General features: G+C 34.0%; 1 protein-coding gene across 4 annotated transcripts in view; it reads right to left on the bottom strand.

Annotated features, from left to right (window-relative positions):
• The window catches only part of LOC119640578 (neural-cadherin), a 267,493-nt gene that overhangs the window by 120,030 nt on the left and 129,653 nt on the right, over positions 1-17,810 (bottom strand). For all 4 annotated transcript variants that reach the window (XM_038038714.1, XM_038038713.1, XM_038038712.1 and 1 more), the window contains 3 exons: positions 14,539-14,728; positions 9,026-9,208; positions 6,290-6,479 (listed from right to left, as the gene is read on the bottom strand). In XM_038038714.1, the coding sequence (XP_037894642.1) occupies positions 6,290-6,479; positions 9,026-9,208; positions 14,539-14,728 (563 nt within the window). The remainder of the gene's footprint in view (positions 1-6,289; positions 6,480-9,025; positions 9,209-14,538; positions 14,729-17,810) is intronic.

Below are 17,810 nucleotides of genomic sequence, written 5' to 3' on the forward strand. Positions count from 1 at the left end.
TTCCCTCGATGAAGACATTCAACATTTTTGGTAAAATTAAGCGAAACAGAGTGAACGGCTTGGAATAATAAAATGCATACAACAATGGAATAACAATAGCAGAGGTAGTATGTGCTCTGAATCTTGAATACGCGCTATATGAAGCGAATTTATAAAAATCACGATTGTGGGCGTGGCAATTGATAGGTTCTTGGTTTTTTTCTTCAAGCTAAATAGGCTACAATGCATCACATATACTATTCTCCGAAAGTTTTTCTTTTGTTATTCTTTGCCAGTTGTAATACATATGAACAACTTACACTTATTTGCGGTCGTCGATGGTAGATTTACCGCAGTTTGTGCGACCGTGAGGGTTAACATCAATAGACAACAAGTGCTCATCAAGTGCATATCTCACTAATCGAGGTCTTTGATATTTATTTATTTGGATACCAGTAGGTTCTCCAAAAAATATAGAGCCTAGTGAACTTACAATCTCATATAAATCTTATATCGTTTGAATATACATAAAACGAAGATATATATCTCTCTTCATCGCGGCAAAGTGCCTACTGTTTTTTAATTTGTCTAACATTTATCAATTAATTTAAAGTACATTTACTGAGATTTAAAATTCTAATATTTTGCTTCAATTGTTGAGAGGAAAAGATCCTTGAAAACTATAACGCTAATGAAACATGTTTAAAAATGTCGTTTTTTTATTGCAAAATTGGCCTAGTAACTAGTAGTAAAAACATCCATAGAAACATATGTAAGCCTATTCCTGTGCTATGTGCAAGTGGGCATGACTTAGTTGCGTTCACGTTACAATTTCACATTTATTGCGCTGACACAACAGCCTTGAATGGAAATTTTTCGTTGATAACAATTAATAAAATGCACCAGTGAAGTACATAAAATGTTAAAAAAAAAAGAAAAAAAACGTTTGTAATGGCTATAACAAGCCTTCTTCTAACTAAAGAAGCGAATGAAAGAAATGAAAAAAGAACGAGACCTTGCGTCGTTGCTTTGCGTTCGTAGAGAAAAAGATTTATAAAAAAATTTTTGATAATTGTTGAACAATTCAGTATGAGTTTTATATGAAACAGAGCTGTCGCGTGTAACCAAATGTCTATACAATTTAAGTAACTTCGTGAGCTTACTTAGTACTATTAACAAATATGCTGAACGTAACAACACGTCACAAACACATATTTAGTTGTAATTGAAAATTAGAAATTTATCTGAAAAAAAAAAAAAAAAATGTTGCAACTTGGTAAGCAAAGTTTTGAAAAACCAGCAAAAATGTCTGCATATATGCAAACAAATATACAAAATATTTTGTTATGCTATACGTGTACGTATATGCACTTGTTTGTAGTACTGTCTGAGTAATTGTTGTTGTTGTTATAAATCCACTCATAGGAGATAGTGAGCACAAAAAACAAAAATAAAAATAAACTGACACAGCACTATTGTGTTTTTAGTAAGTGAGTACGACAGAAAACAGAAATAAAATTAAAACAAAAATAAATAAAAAAGAAGAAGAATGGAGCATGTCCTTGGATAAAATTTTCATTTTCAATTTGTACGACAAATTGATTATTTTTTTCAATGGCTGATTTCACTATTTTTTTTTTTGCTCTTATTTTAACTTTTTGTTTTCTTCCCTTTCAATTACTGACAGCGTTTCGCTAAAAGAGACAGTTCTGCGTATATGATGTACAAGATAAAAGAAAAAATAGAAATAAATAAATAAATTAAGAATAAATTAAGCAAATAAGCACAACGTTAAGGCGAAACTTGGAACTAACAGGAAAGTCTCTTCTGTTCGGTCGAATCTCTTTTCATCAACAGTTATCCGACGGGCTACATTCAATAACTATTGCACTTGATATATCGATTTGATATGTCCCACGCTGAATACATTTCATATGACATTTTTATTTAAATAATCCCCTGTATTACGCTTGGGTTTTTGGGCTATGGGCCATGGGCTATATTCTCTGTTACGACGTAGCTAATATTCAAAGTCTAATTCAAAGCTCCCACCTGGAGGCTCTTTCATTTAGAAGAATGGAAAAGTGATCGGTTTTGTGGGCCGAACTTGCGGATTGCTAACTTTATTTGAGACCTCAACAAACGGGCAAACTAGCGATAAATAGACAAAAGAACTGTCCTTTAAACATATATTGGAAATCCAGCCTAAGCTGTGCGGCTTTTGAAGCGCCTGTAGTCTTTTGGTAAGCACATGTAAAATTTTGGTAACCACATCTTTCTTTTCTAATGTGATCAATTACTTAGGGAACTTGCCCTATCCATGTGAGGTGACAATAGCCAGAAAGAAGGGTGTGCGGTCATTTGGTAAGTCTTATGCCTTCTTCAGTTTAGTAATCGTTATAGCTACGACCATGTACGGTCCAACCGTGCTGAGATTTGTACTCGCGTAACACGTAGTAGTCGTCTTACCTCAGTTTCTGCGATTTCCTAAAAGCTTTCTAAGCTACTGTAAAATGAGATTCCGCGAGTAAATCCCTGATAATGTGTTGAAGACAATACAAAAGTCACAATATTATAGACTAATTGTTAGCATCATTTACCACAGATAAGTTTCTCACCAAGTAAGTGAGGTTTTGCTGGCATGTTTTTATTCACAAATGCTTTTAGGTTTAGAATAAAATTAAACAAATCCTAGAACAAATGTCTATCCTAATTTTTTGGTGGTCCTGCAAGCTCGTCACAAAGAAAACATAGAGAAATATTCGATGTAAAGAAAAAGTCGATCTAATGGCGTTAGAAATAAAAAGACGAAATATCCTTTAAATAGTGAATTAGGGAATTCTAATTTTAGAACTACGTTCAATACATCTAAATGGTTCTATAAGATCGTTTCAAAGAAATAAAAGATGCCCCTTTAGCTTTACATTCCACTTGAAGATTTGTAAATCTCTCGTGTCGCAACTACATCAATATAGCGAACCAGATTGCAAAACGTAAAATAATTCTTCCTTTTAACTCTTACGAATACTGAGTAGTTACTTAAATTAAGCACATGTACGAGAAGAAAGCGTACATTCGTGGAACGCAGAGGATAAGCAAAATATTATGTATGAAACACTGTTCACTCTAAAGAAATTGTTTCAACTCCTATCTCTAAAAGTTCACTCAAAATGGGATTGGCTTCTGTGTATTAACTTCCTCTACCCGTATCAGTTCGGAACTTCTTAGCTAGTATAAGATAGCAAGACAAAAATTGATATTAAACAAATGTATTCTCAGGTCATACGGACGTCAACGATTTGTGATTTGTAATTACTTCCTAGCTTTTTGCATATTTTTCTAGTACCGACAATTAAGCACTCCATAATCGAACGTGGCCCACCATTAAATGCTCTACCGCATTTCGGTCAATGTATTTATTCATATGTCTGTCTGGCAATTTTCTCAATTTTCTCAACTCTCTCAAAAATTATGAACTGTAGGTTGAACACAAGAAACCAAGATGTACAGACGGGCGGACGGACGGACGGACGGACAAACAAACTTAGATCGACTTAGAAAGTGACTCTGAAAAGGTTAGTATAATAAAAGGTATGTCTATCTCCAGCTCTCCTGCATGTTGAATACATCCGCACAAACTTAATATGCTCTTCTATCGTGGTGTAGGATGTAAAAATCTCGTTAACTGAAATGATAGCGTATGCTGCAACTACGAAACAAAATGCTTTAAAGTGTTTCTGCAAATAAAAACTGAACACTATAATTATAGTCAGTTCAGACGGATAGTAATACGCAGCATACATACACACAATACATAATATACGCGTACATATATGTACATATAAATACCTATATATATAACGCAATTGACTATTTACACTTTTACGCGACTAGCTTTATTATGAACTCTCATAGCACCACAGAGTCAGTTTTTCGAATATTACCTCTATTTTGTTTTGTTTAACTTTATAGCCCTGTTCCCTGCGCACATAATCACATGCAAGTATATATGTGCTCATGTACACGTTGATGTTTAATAAGATTTTGATTGAAAATGACAAAATTTCACTTTGTCTATGTGTAAATAAAGGGAAAAAATTTACATAAAACCCTGCCGGCATATATCGGTACACAAAACAAACACTGGATAACCATTTGTGAATAATAAACGCAAACTGTAGTTGGAAATAGTTCTTGTGTAGATATAGAGCGTGCAAAAATATGCAAAAATTAAAGAGGATAATGGTTGACATATATAAAAGAAAATTGGTAGAGTTAACTCGTATTGCTTTCAGCCGGCATCCGGGCATATATTTATGTATATGTATATGCGCACGATATTTGGCATGTTAGCATATATTGTTAATGCTATTGGAATGAAGTTCGTTGAATGAAAAGTAAACAAACCGTTTAATGGGAAATGTCATGAAGGAATAAAAACGAATATATTCGATTTGAAATTAGTTAGTCATCATTTCAAAAAAATTCTTCAGTAAATTAAAAGGAAATCAGTCCTCTGGAAGTTATAATTTATATACTTTTACTAGTACTTACATTCATAGTTATATTTGTGTACGTGTTCATGCCCAATTTTATATCCATATTCTTAATTACAAGCATATTCACGCTCCTGTTTAGGTTTAGGTTCAAGTTCATATTCACATTCATATGTTTGTTCATATTCATATTCACTACTACATACGTAATCATACGTGTGCTCTTATTCATAATCATGTTTATATACACACAGGTGCTCATGCCCGTATTCATTTTTAATCATATTGATATTTAAATTTCTTACTCTTATGTACACTCCCGTTCATATTCATTGTCATATTTGTGTTCATATTTACATTTACATTCACAATCACAACGATATTCATTAATGATTATTTACATATTCATATTTATATACATATTCACAATTACAATCACACTCATATCCTTGCTCACGTTCCTGCTTATGTTCATATCCACATTCATATTGCTGTCCCTATCCGTATTCATATACCTATTTCTAGTCCTATTTCTATTACATTCCCGAGTCCTATTCCTATTCTTGATTCTCTTTCTATTCATATACGTCATTTTTAATCATACTGGTACTTGAATTCCTATTTCTAATTATGCTAATATTCATGCTTATATTCATGTTCACAATCATATTCATCCATGTTTATGTTCACATCCTTACCAACATTCGCATCCTTATTCATATTCATATTCCTATTCCTAATTGCGTTTCTATTTCATTTTCTATTCATACTGATATTTACGTTCGTGCGCGTATTCAAATGAACTTAACCCTATCCAAATAATGTAACACATGAGTACTTTTTAAAAACAGCAAAGAGTAGATGAAAGCGTTCTGAAATCTTCGACGTCTTTCTACTCTTTCTACTCTTCCCAGTTTTGGATTCCACTTACAGATTTAAAAGTAAAACTTGCTTCCTTTTACATCTAATTTTTATGTTGAATGGTACGGATGGATGTTGAGAACCCCTTACCTCGGCACAAACAATAGCCTTATGTCCACGCTAAGCAAGATGTGCATTTGAGACTTTTAGCCACGTTCTTAGCTTGAGATGCTTTTGTGCGTTCACGGTTAACAATACCTATGTTCTATGTGCGGTCAAATAACCTAACACTTTCTAGTCGGTCTGAAACATATGTGAAATGCATTTTTAAAACCTGCTAACCATATGACTCCTTCTTTGAGGGCCATAAAAATGTTTTCTTACTCTATTCCTTTCTCTTCCTATCTCTTGCATTTACTTGAAGTGCAACCGAAAAGTCGAAACAAGGACGTAGCTGCTTCAGCAAAATGCACCATAACCAATGGAAGTCAAATCTTTAAATATTGCTTTCCATTAAATTGATTTGTACACTTCGCTAACTAATACAAATTTTATTTCACAGCGCAGTATGCTGTAACATGCTATTTCTTTTGAATTTATAGTGGTTAAAAGAGAACAAACAAGAAAAAAAAAAAACAGAGAAACATTTATGCAAAACTCTGGAGACAACGAAGCTAGAAAAAGTTTCTTTCATTTTTTCCACATTGTATTTGTCAGCGACATTTGTTGAAATACTTGTTTAGTTTTGCTAGTGATTTAAATGTTACGCTCAGAGAAAAAAAAACAAACGAAATTCAAGTTAAATTTGCATAAGCCCCTCTTTTGCAACATCAGCACTTAAGGAAAGTTTACACAAGCAGTGTAAAGCGATCAAAACTATATCCATACCGACCGTCGTGCCTTTTACTTTAATTCTAAGAAGACAATGTTATGTAAATAATAATAAACTGTACCTGAATTTGGTTGGCCGTTGCTATTGGGACGTGCTGAAGGGGCACCGTCTCGGGCCTCCACTTCCAAGGCATATGCTCCTTTTTTCTCTCTATCGAAAACGGTTTTGGTGAATATTTCGCCGCTTTGTAAATTAATTTCGAAAAATTCTTTGCCTTCATTACGTGGTGAGTCTACAATGTAGTAATAAACCTGTAAAGTGTATAAAGAAAAAGTCTAAAATAAGATTGAAATATAAAAAGGCAGAAGGTTTATCATATGCACTCAGAAAAGAGCACTCGTCCAACACAATAAACGGTAGTCCTTGTAAGATTATTAAAAAAAAAATAAATAAATAAATAAAAACCTTAATATTTAAGTAAAAGAAAATGTTACATGAGAAAGGGGAGAACCTTCCTTAATCCTTCTGCCTCCCTCTTGAGAAGCTAATTATTCTGACTTATTACAACTTCTTTACTACTGTAGTGCTTATTTAACACTACAATTTTCCTTGTGGTTGTAGGTACCGCAGTACTCTTCTTAATACCGTTTCGATTTTTCTTTTCAATTCTCCTTCTTAAGCTTAAGCATAATAATTTTCAATCAGTTTTCACTGAATTTAATTATTTGAGGTAAGAGAGAAATTGTTCAAATATATTTCAGAAATGTGAAGAGTATTCAGGGAAACTGATGTGCATTAAGCTTAAAAGAAAAGAAACTAAAGACAAAGAAGAAAATTAAAATAAAGAAATAAAAAAACAAACTCACACCGCTTTTCAACACATTTCTTGAACATTCGTTCACTAACATTTTAAGAGCACTTCATAGTTTTTAAACATCGTTTCCAAGGTCTTGTAGATTTATTTATTTATTAAAAAGTTTTCTCGCTTTCAGTGCTCTCAGTTCTATAAGCCTGTTCATGAAAATAATGCTCACGTGGCAATCTTGGCATTTCCAATGAAATTTAAAAAAAAAAATTATTCTTGTAAAATGAAGCAAGTGATTTAAGATAAGGAAAATCATAGAAAGGCGCTTTAATTAAATTCCGTGGCAAGAAGTGCCGAACATCGGTCTCAATATTTCTACACCAAGCGTCGGTGCGAAATCACATCGTATTATGCACATACATTTATGGTATAAATAAAATTAAAATCAGAGCGAGCCCTCTATGTTACTTTCCTTCTTTTCTCTTGTCTGAGAGACGTTTTCTTGCAACTCATAGAACAACTTTAAATATCGTTGAAATTTTCTGGCTTATTTGCTTAAATGGAAACAACTGACGCATCACCAGCTATTTGGTCAGTCTTTAACTTCTTTCTTCTTTCATATATGGAGAACAAGTCCGTTTCAAGATGCAAGAATACCATGATTTCTTATGCGAAATGATTTGTCATGCAAAATGAATATTGAAAATGAATTTCCGCGAGGTTTGTAGACCACGGGTTTTTGCAGACCTCAGATCGAATTGCTAGCTACACTTCAATAAAAGACATTTGAACTGCATTGGAAATATTTCATTTCATTTTCGAAATACGCTGCCGTTGCACTCCATCGAACTTCAGGCGATTTCAACCTGGTATCTATCTTATCATAGGAACAATTGTAGATATTTCGAGTATCATTTTAAGAATCAAAGCACGTATAACACGCTACAAGTTACTGATTGAAACAAGAAACGACGAACTGAAGACAATACGTCTGGATTAAGATACTCTAGTACAATGTCGCTAAAGCTTCGGTATTTCTAATGTGGCGACGGCCGTCAGTACGTTCAACAATTAAATTATTATACGACGTTCGCCTTTATGTGAAAGATTTTGCTCTACTGATCGACTCAATTTCATCATTCGCTACTGGTAGTGTTTTTCAGCAAAGATTTCGTTAGCTTAGAGCACTTAATTTCACTACATACCCAGCAGATAGTTGCAAATGTGGGCGCTTTTTTAGCACACCGGCTGGCCATTTTTGAACGTCGGTTGCGGTTCTGCAGGATATTTTTTCAAATTAAAACGAGATACGCACGCCCACCATAAAAGACATTTTCTTGCTTGCAAATAATTCGAGAAAGCTTGCAAAAAATAACGTTATTTCCACTAGAGTTTGCAGATACTGGTGTCGTGCAAAGACAAATTGAAAGACATATCCTTTCTTCAATTCCTTTCTCGCCGTTTTCACAACCAATATTTCAAAGAGAATGTTAATGCTTTTTAACCGGCAAGCACAAAACATCTTAGTCGCGGCATATCAGAGAGTAAACCTTCTCTTCAATTAAATTACTGTCACTTGCTTGGCAACCTTTGACTTGCACTTATCGTTGATTCTTCTTAAGAAAAAATTGCCATTGGTAGACTATATTAAGCGAGCTCACAAATAATAAATTGTGGCTTTTCAAATCTGGTCTGATCTTTCGCAAAATCAACACCAGTTATTTTTCGATGTTAAATCTTAGCGTAAAGGTAAACTCACAGATAGTGGGTTTAAGGCAACGAATTTTTGGATGCGAATATTATCCCTATTTACGATAAACAACCGCATAAATAAAACGACCAGAACGTACCCCTCAGTGAACGAAAGCCGACTTATTCTTCCAAACGGATTACTTAGCGTTGCATTCCAAGCCACCTAACACCTAAAACCTAACAGCGTACGTATCTTTTTCATTATTTTTTCCCATCTTTTCCTGTTCTCTTGCTCTGCCCTTTCATCCTTAACTTTCAAATGAATGTTGTTTAGCTCTCAGCTAGGGTTAATTTGCTTACCTGATTATTTGGAAATGTGCCATCTTTATCAATGGCATTCACTTGAGTTACTTTGGTGCCAATAGGTTCGCCTTCCAAAACCGTTTCCTGTTCACGTTCAGTAAATAAAGGTATCTCGTCATTAACATCTTCTAGCATAATGTAAACCGTTGCTTCCGAAGCCAGTTGCTGGGCACCGTTGTTCTGAAAGTAGTAAATATAAGCAAATTTTATTGGCAACACTTAGTCTCTCTCTCTCTCTCTCTCTCTCTCTCTCTCTGTCTCTCGAAATTTATTAAATCAAAAATATTTTCATTTCCTATATGACATAAAAATTATTATTTATAATATCTGAAAATGAAATTTTCAATTAAACCCTTAATAAAATGTTGTAAATTTACTTTTCATTACAATTGATTTAATATTTACGCCAAGTGGTCAGGATTTATAATCAAAATGTGAGGTTTGCAATCAAAAATATTTTAAACTAAATAAACTATGCGTGGGAAACTAATTAATACATAGAAACAATATTTTAACAGCGTTTCGTTTTAATTGAAATGATTTTATGGTTTAAACACTAATTGCTACGCATAAGTTTAATTATCATATTAGAAAAACTAGTTGCGAACTTTTTTCAAACAATTAATAAAATTGTTTTAGTTTTAAAGCGAATTTCGGATAACGTTCACATACTTTCTGCCGCATTGCGTCATATAAACGGGTCAAGTGTCTAATAAATTCTTGCAGTCCCATTTCAATCTATTAAAGGCGTTTTCCCCAAGTCACGCCCATTTTTAAGTTCAGTTAATCCATTAAAATCCATTATAAACTTGAATGTTTTGTGTTAATATTTAAATCACTACTTGATGGCTGCTTGATGCCTACTTGTGGATGTGCCAAATAGAGCACAAATGTAACTGAATATTTGCAATGATATATTTTGTGCAATTAATAACAGGTATCTATATATGAAACCGAAGGTTGTGTACAGAAAACACATTTTTATTGCATGAAAATGTTAAAAAGTATATTATTCGAAGTACTGATTATCGCCAGCTAAGTATATTTCCCACTCGTCCGAGAACTTGTGGATGGCATGTCGAAAAATTTTTACTTTTTTGAGGCGAAGCATTCATCGATCCATTTTTGTATGTTCTCATACGAAGAGCTCAGCGTGCTGCGCAGCATATGCATGTACCGTGGATGCAAGCAAGTGATAATCGTAAGAACTCAAGTTTGATGAGTAAGCCGCATGACTTTGCGCTGTCCACTTAAGCGCCTTCAACATATCCTCGCTTTTGCTATTTGGATAACGGATGGTAGACGGCCGTCATATAAAAAAACCATCCACCAACCTTGCAGTCGATGCGATTGTAACGCCTGTCCATGAATTCTTACGCCTGAGACTCTTAAAATACTTTCACTTTTCGTACACAATTACGATACGACACACAAATTAACAGTCGTCTCGGCGAGTGCGAGCGCAACATTTTCGTTGTTCGAAAAAGCATTTTTGCATTGCGATATGATTCGTTATTACGACTATTTATTGTTTCCGAATGTCCAAACTATAAGAAACAAACGACTTCAGACATTTATGTCCACTACACGTAATCGCTATCTAAATGGGCGAATTTCCCTTTCACATTTACATACCTAGTACAAATTTTATCTGCAAAAAGTCAATAAATAGTTCTCCATCATGATTAAGGCAAAATAATTTGAACTTATTCGGTGAGCAAATCTAAGCGATTTGGCATCCATTGAAGGCAATTAGAGTGGAATAATTATGAGTAAAACAAATCCAATGTAAATAAGAAGTCAACACTGATAACGAAAGTTAGAAACAAGCGTCTCACATCCCGTCATCTAAAGTAAGTTAATCATCAAACGGTATTGATTCAATGTTTAATATGAGGATGACAGCGAACTCCTTTGTCTTAAAAAGCAAAAAGTGACTTGCACTTGGGAGAGAAAATATATGTGCTCCACTTTTTAAAGTTTTTCTTTGCAATCCTCGAAAATCGTCCTTAGTTAATGTGGAATTATCTTTGTGCACATAATTTGGGAATTCAGTAGAAATAAAACGCAATAAAAAAATGATAAAATAAATATTTCTGTTAGAAAAAAAAGAAAAAAAAAAAACAACACTACAGCGTCGTGAAAAGTGCTTGGATAACCAAACAGCAAAAAATAGTTTAAATAGTTTAAAAAAGAGTGCAGGTCTTCCGAAAAGAACTGATTACATTGGCATTTGGCAAAAAACAAGCATTACAGTGATGTGAAACAGTCAGCGGCCAATTAGCGGGATACGCTTATGAACGGCCCAGCTTTGTATAAATATATTATTACATATACATTATATTGTTACGGAAATTCCACATCCAGTTCATTCCAACTAACTGATTTTCCCAAATAATGAATTCCCTAGAGAGGGAAGACCCAAGTGCGCGGCGCGTCATGCGCCTGCTGGTCGAGGAAAACGATTGGCGGGAAAGCAGGTTGACGGATTAAAGATGAAACCATGAACTTAGATAATAATAACATGCTTGTAAAAATGTATATACACAGACTCTCTGCGAACGACAGAGTCAGTCGGACGAGAACATTTGAGTCGAAAAGGAATATTAGAGTTGTGAAGTCGAGAGTATTGCCAAAAGAAAATGTAAATAGAGAAAGAAAAAAAATTTCTCTTAAAAAGAATATCCACGATCTAGTGATACGAACCGTATCCGAGAAAAGCGAATTTCGTAACAATATTATAAGCGGGTACGTGGACACGGTTGTTGAGTTCTTAATCGAGTCAGAAATATTTTCATCAAGTTTCACCTGCTTATTCCCTTTATTTTTACGACTTCGACGATCCTACAAAAATTATAAATCCAATTGACCGATTTCTGCAAAATTGGGTGCTGCCACGGCAACAGCGTTGGCGAAACAATCACAGGAAGGAAAATATTCATTGTATGTATTTAAAGGTCTTTTCATATAAGCAAAAGCCATCGACAATCTTTGGTGTCCTGTAACTGTTTGTTTCAAGCTCAAAAGTTGGAAAATGTGCAAACTAACTCGGACGGCAGACCTAATAAAGAAACATAAGGCCGTTACGAAAAATGTTTTGAATTAACACAATCGGAAAAAGTATTTTTATTCTTATTCGAATTGAAATAATTTTTTTACCAAAAGTCATCGAAAACGTCAATATTTGAGACGTCAGACTTGGACGGAGGGATATGTATGCTTTTCTTTGTTTTAATGAAAAGACAAAAGTAATTAATCGCACAGAGTAGTAGAAGCGAGATATGCTTCCCGGCGAGCTTCGCAAACGCTCTCTTAATTGAAATGTATTTTACTTTGGTTTTTTTTTATTTAGTCTTAATGAATTTGTGAGATGTGTATACTTGTGTTTCGAATCTACAAAATGCAACTAATTAATAGGACTACTTGGTTTTCTATAAAATCTCCATTTAACGGAAATCAAATGTAAATATTCACATGTATGGGCTTAGCTTCTGAAAATGAAAGTTAAGGCATGTACGAGTATGAAGCTTAAAGTAAGTTAAGGCTGACAATGAAACCGTGTTGAATGACAAAAGCGTGTGTGGAAATGGGGAGAGGTAGGGCAAGGTAACTCACGAAAGTAATATTTTTTAGCCATCTAAAGTAGATAAGCAGCGTGTCACATATTAGTTTAATGCAAATGATCCATTAAGGAGCTCGACGGAAATAATATAGTTGTCTGAAAATGCTCGTCATATTTCAGTTCAACATGAACGTCATACTTTGGAAATAACCTTTTAGATAAATACAAAAAGATTCAGCAAAATTCGTCAAAGACAATCCGCAACGATTTGTAGTTGTTTTTCGTTCTTCTCCAGTGCTAAATTACGGAATATTGTATGCTATATAAAAGCAGGAATTTGAATCGACATTTGAAGAAAGCAGGTTTCGATGATATGGGAGGCAAGAGTGAAAAGAGGTAAATTAACCACAAAATTTCAACATAGATCATGTACGAAGAGAGCACAGCCGGCGAATACGTTCATCTAGATGATTTGTAAATTACTTTTGCGTCGGCAAAGTGCAAGTCCATCTAATAGGCGTGTCATTATTATTATCGATTAAATCCATGCCTTCATTCCTTCGGCTTCTAGCGATCGCAAAAATGATTAATCTAAGATGTTGCGATATATTTACGGATGTCAATACACTATATATGAATTTATGATTTACTCCGTAAGGAAAGATATTCAGTTTGCCTTTCGTCCCAAATGTTGGATATAAAAAACAATTAGCAACCTGGGAGCTCTCAACGGCGCACGCCAAAAAGCTTAGATGCTTGCGGGTGATGAAGGTGATATTTAAATAAAATGCGTCCACCAACCCAACCCTTTACGCTTGCTAGCATATCGCACGGTATACTAGTCCGTGTGTTCGCTCAAGAAATTTAGAAACAACCTTGAAAAATCACATATGGAATATGTATTCATTGTCTACCGGATTCAATAAAGCTGAAAACAATTCCAAACATATGCAAACATTTTCGAAACTTAGTAAGGTTGAGTTGACATAAGACAGCATTTGCGTATCGTTTCAGATTTTATTAAATTTCGATATTATTCGGAAATCGTCTGAAGGAAGGGGGAAAAGAAGCAAAAGTGTATTTTAAATTAAGCACGATTTCCTTAGAAGTAACTGGCAAGTACTGTTGACCACTTTTTTCCATATTTGTATACAAATGCTACAGCCTCGCCCATCGCATCAAATTTTTGTACATATATTTGCTATAGTTTATGAGTAGCGAGCAAAAGACCAATTTTTCATTCGTTTCGAAAAACAGAGGTGATCTCAGTTTACGCGACGCTGTGAACGTATCTTTCGAGCGAATGCGTGAAAAAACTTTTGCCGAACTTAAAGTCGACAACTTCATTTTTGCGGGTAGGGGAGCGTTATTACAGACTTTACACAGACGGACATGCGGACAGATTTGATTCTGATCAAGAATATATGTGCTTTGTGGGGTCTCTGATGCTTCCTTCTGGGCGTTACAAACTTTTTGGCGAAATGAATATACCCCTCTTTCTTCAGTGATGGGTATAGTAAATAAATAAATGGATTTTTATTTTTCATGAGGGGTAATTCATTTATAATGAAATTTTAAACTCTACGCCAAATATGGTGTAAGGGTGGATGTACGCTATATCTAAAAGGATTGAAGATAGATACGCCTGCTGTTATACCCGATCGACAGAATTACTTTTTAAATTGATTTAAGCCCGTCTATCCATTTGTCGGTCTGTCGGCCTTAATTTTTTATGTTTAATCGCAATTTTTGATGAAATCGTCCAAGAACGGAGGCTATTCTAAATGATTCGGATCGGATAATGCCTCATTTAGAAAAGTCGTTATACGAAGACCTGTATTGGGAGAGGTGATACAGGCTATTTAAGGATGAGCCGTACCCCACTGTAGTATTCCCTAAAAAACTAATTAAATATTATAATTTTCTACATTAAATAGCAATATCTTACCTCCACGCGTATGGTTAGGTTGTATTCCTTTATACTTTCATAGTCTAGCGGATGATTGACTTTTATATCGGCCCAAGTGTCGCCATTGTCCGGTCTTTGTTGCAAATAAAACGTATGGAACTTGTTCGTTTGCGCCGTTGACCCAGGCATTAGACGATAGAATACTGTCGGATTACCTTCAATGCCCGAACTAAATAACAGCAGTAACATTCATATTAAAGGAAAGAAGCAAAACAAATTGTCTTAATAAACTTGAAAACTGAGGAGTAAAAATTCGAAAAATAGTTTTAAAGCCCACTTTAAATAAAGAAAATGTTTCTCATTTGTTCAACATTTGCAATGTTTTATAGAAATTTCTTAATATAGGGAAAATTTGCAAAAAATTTTAAGGTTTTTTTATATATATTTTCTAAATTCTTTCGTTTCTTGGTAGCAATCGTTGGAAATAAAGAGGAGACATAAATACATTCCGGATAAGCATAAGATCATCAGTCTCACGATCTGCCTACATATTATCGGAGTTTGAATACGGATAAATATTAATGCAAAGATTGAGGGCTTGGTGCTAAAGCCATCGTCACATAGCCTTACTTAGTCATGAATCCTGACGGCCTTGACAGGTCTTACGCTTGCGCAATCATTCGAAATGTCAAATATTTCATTCAAACTCCTTTTACATCAATTACAAATTTATTGATGAATTTTATGTACGAAATTACAACCAATATGTACGAAATTACAATCAATATGATAAGATAAGCTAAGACTGGCGCCAAATCGTACAAACTTCACGTTTAACTTACAAGGCCCGCTCTTATCATCAAGGAGTTAAATTTAGCCTCGCGAGATATTAAAATGGTTAGCAATTATCTCATTCAATACGACTCTTTATTTTCCTTTATTTTCAGCGTGTCAACTATGGCTTTAAAGTCTGTTTCAAAGGCTTTTACGTATTTTTAGTCAACAGAAGCATTTTATGGAAACTTCAAAGGGCAAGAGAGAAAATTTCATTTAAATTGGATGACTTTAAGTCAAAGTTTCTCAAGGATCCAGTAAGCAAGATTTTTTTGGCATAGTGTTGAAATTTTGGAGCCTCATTAATTGGGGGGAACTAATGTAGACTTGACAAACAATTTATTAACGCAACGGTTCGTTCAGTTGTTTTTTTGCAAAGAAAATAAGAAAGAAAGTACGTTTTTCTCCCCGGCTGGCGAATCGATGCCACAGTTGCCAATGAAAATTACAACTTGCTTTCTTCATTTCAGCACCACGGATTGATGCGTCAATCAATGTGAAACGGGAAAAAGATTACAGCCCGCCCGTTTCTGTTACCATCGAAAGATAAAAATAAACCTTGAGACATTCTTTAGTGATTTTACACATCCTTTTAAAAAAGAAGCAAATAAAGAAGAAATTTTTGACGATAGAATGAATAAATTAGGGAGCAGACGATTTTGAAATGTAACGTCTGCACATTGCCTTAGCGGCTTAATCCTATGTAACTCAGAAATTTGTAGAGTGATTTACGTATGTTTGTCGAGTATGATCAAAACCCTCTTGTCCAAGGCGAGACATATTTGTATTTCTAAAAATTTAACGGCCAGAAAATTGGGGTAACCGGAGACACACACCCGAACGGCCGCACTGAACCGTACGACAAGAGCCCAATTACCCAATTGTTACTTGGAGTAATCCCACGTTTGGCTTTATTATAACTCGCGCTATACATGTTATTACTGTACACTCTTGCATTTGGATTATCAATTCTTCCTGGATAACCGTCCAACTATTCTCCCATGGATTTTAATGCACAAGGAGCAGATATCAACCCAACATAGTCAGGCACCAAATCACACTACCATTTCTCAGGCCTACTCAATACCTCATAAGTCTATCTGTTAAATATTCACCCCCATATATAGTTCTCTTAAAGGGTTCTTTGATTAACTTGTACATAATCAATCCAGCTATGGAATTGGAGAAACGATGGAAGAAATATACTAAGGATCCGAAGGGTTGTGCTGGAAAATAAATATACTTTAGGTGACTAATTCTTGTTAATTCCTCGATAGAAGGCTAATTTTTCCGTCCTGCATATAAAGGGAACATATTTCTTATCAAATTGCTCTTAATGGGAAGGCTTCCTGCAAGTTGACCTTAACCTTATTTCTTTGCTCTTCCTCCAAGAAAATATCATTAACAAAAGCTTAAGGTGCAAATGAACAAATACTGATCAAAAGTGTTTACGAATATTTTAAATACTTAGAAAAAAAATTCCAACATTTTCTTTATTTTTAGTGAAAAACGCGTCAAACCAAACAAAATCTTCTAAAAAAATATTTTATGAAAACTTAAAAAAAAAAATTCTTGAAAAATTAAGCAAAATCAACAAAATTTTTTTCAGGAGATGATATATTAAAAAAAAAAAAGACAAAAATCAACTTTTTTTTAAAAATTAACTTTTTTTAAAAACTTGATTTACATGCGACCATAATCAAAAGACAAAAATTTTTATATAACATTATGACGCATGGGCAAAAAAGTGTCGAAAAAATTGTGAGAAAAAAGTGCAAAAGTAATTACAACACAACATTTAGAAATGTTTTCAAAAAACTTTATACATTCTAACTTTAATACAAAATTCAAAATTTTCCCCTAAGGGGACGATAAAAATAATTATATATATATATATATATATATATATATATATGTATTCTTTTGCAAGTTTTTTTATAAAATTTTATCCGTTCAAAAACAATTTTAAAAAAGTCTGAAATGATATTAAATTTGAAATAAATAAAGAAAATTTTTTCGTGGAGATTTTTTGCTGAGACAATTTATTTCAACAATTGTTTTGAAAGGATTTATGGAATGTTGGTAGGACTTTCATGATGATGTGTTTTCGTGTACGATGAAGTGTTTAAGCCGTAATACTATGGTTTCAAGTATAACAAAAAAAAAAAAGTCTTGGGAAACTTTTCTCTTAATATATGCCTTTAGAAGAACAAGGTGAACGATTTCTTCATTTCAGTGCTATTTGAGAAACAAAGTATAATTTTTTGTTGTTTAAATAGTTTCTCTTAAGAAAAAAGCGAAATTTTTATTATACCCACCATCTCGAGAAAAGAAGGTGTACTACGTCTGTCAGTCCATTTGTTGCATTCAAAGATATCAATTAAAGTGCAAGCACATCCTACATGTTTCCGGATCGAAGTCCGTCCATTCGTCCGTCTATCTCTCCATTACTTGTTGTGATCCGTAAAGCCGCAAAG

This window comes from Glossina fuscipes, unplaced genomic scaffold, assembly GCF_014805625.2.
Source record: "Glossina fuscipes isolate IAEA_lab_2018 unplaced genomic scaffold, Yale_Gfus_2 121, whole genome shotgun sequence".
Taxonomy (NCBI): Eukaryota; Metazoa; Arthropoda; class Insecta; order Diptera; family Glossinidae; genus Glossina; species Glossina fuscipes.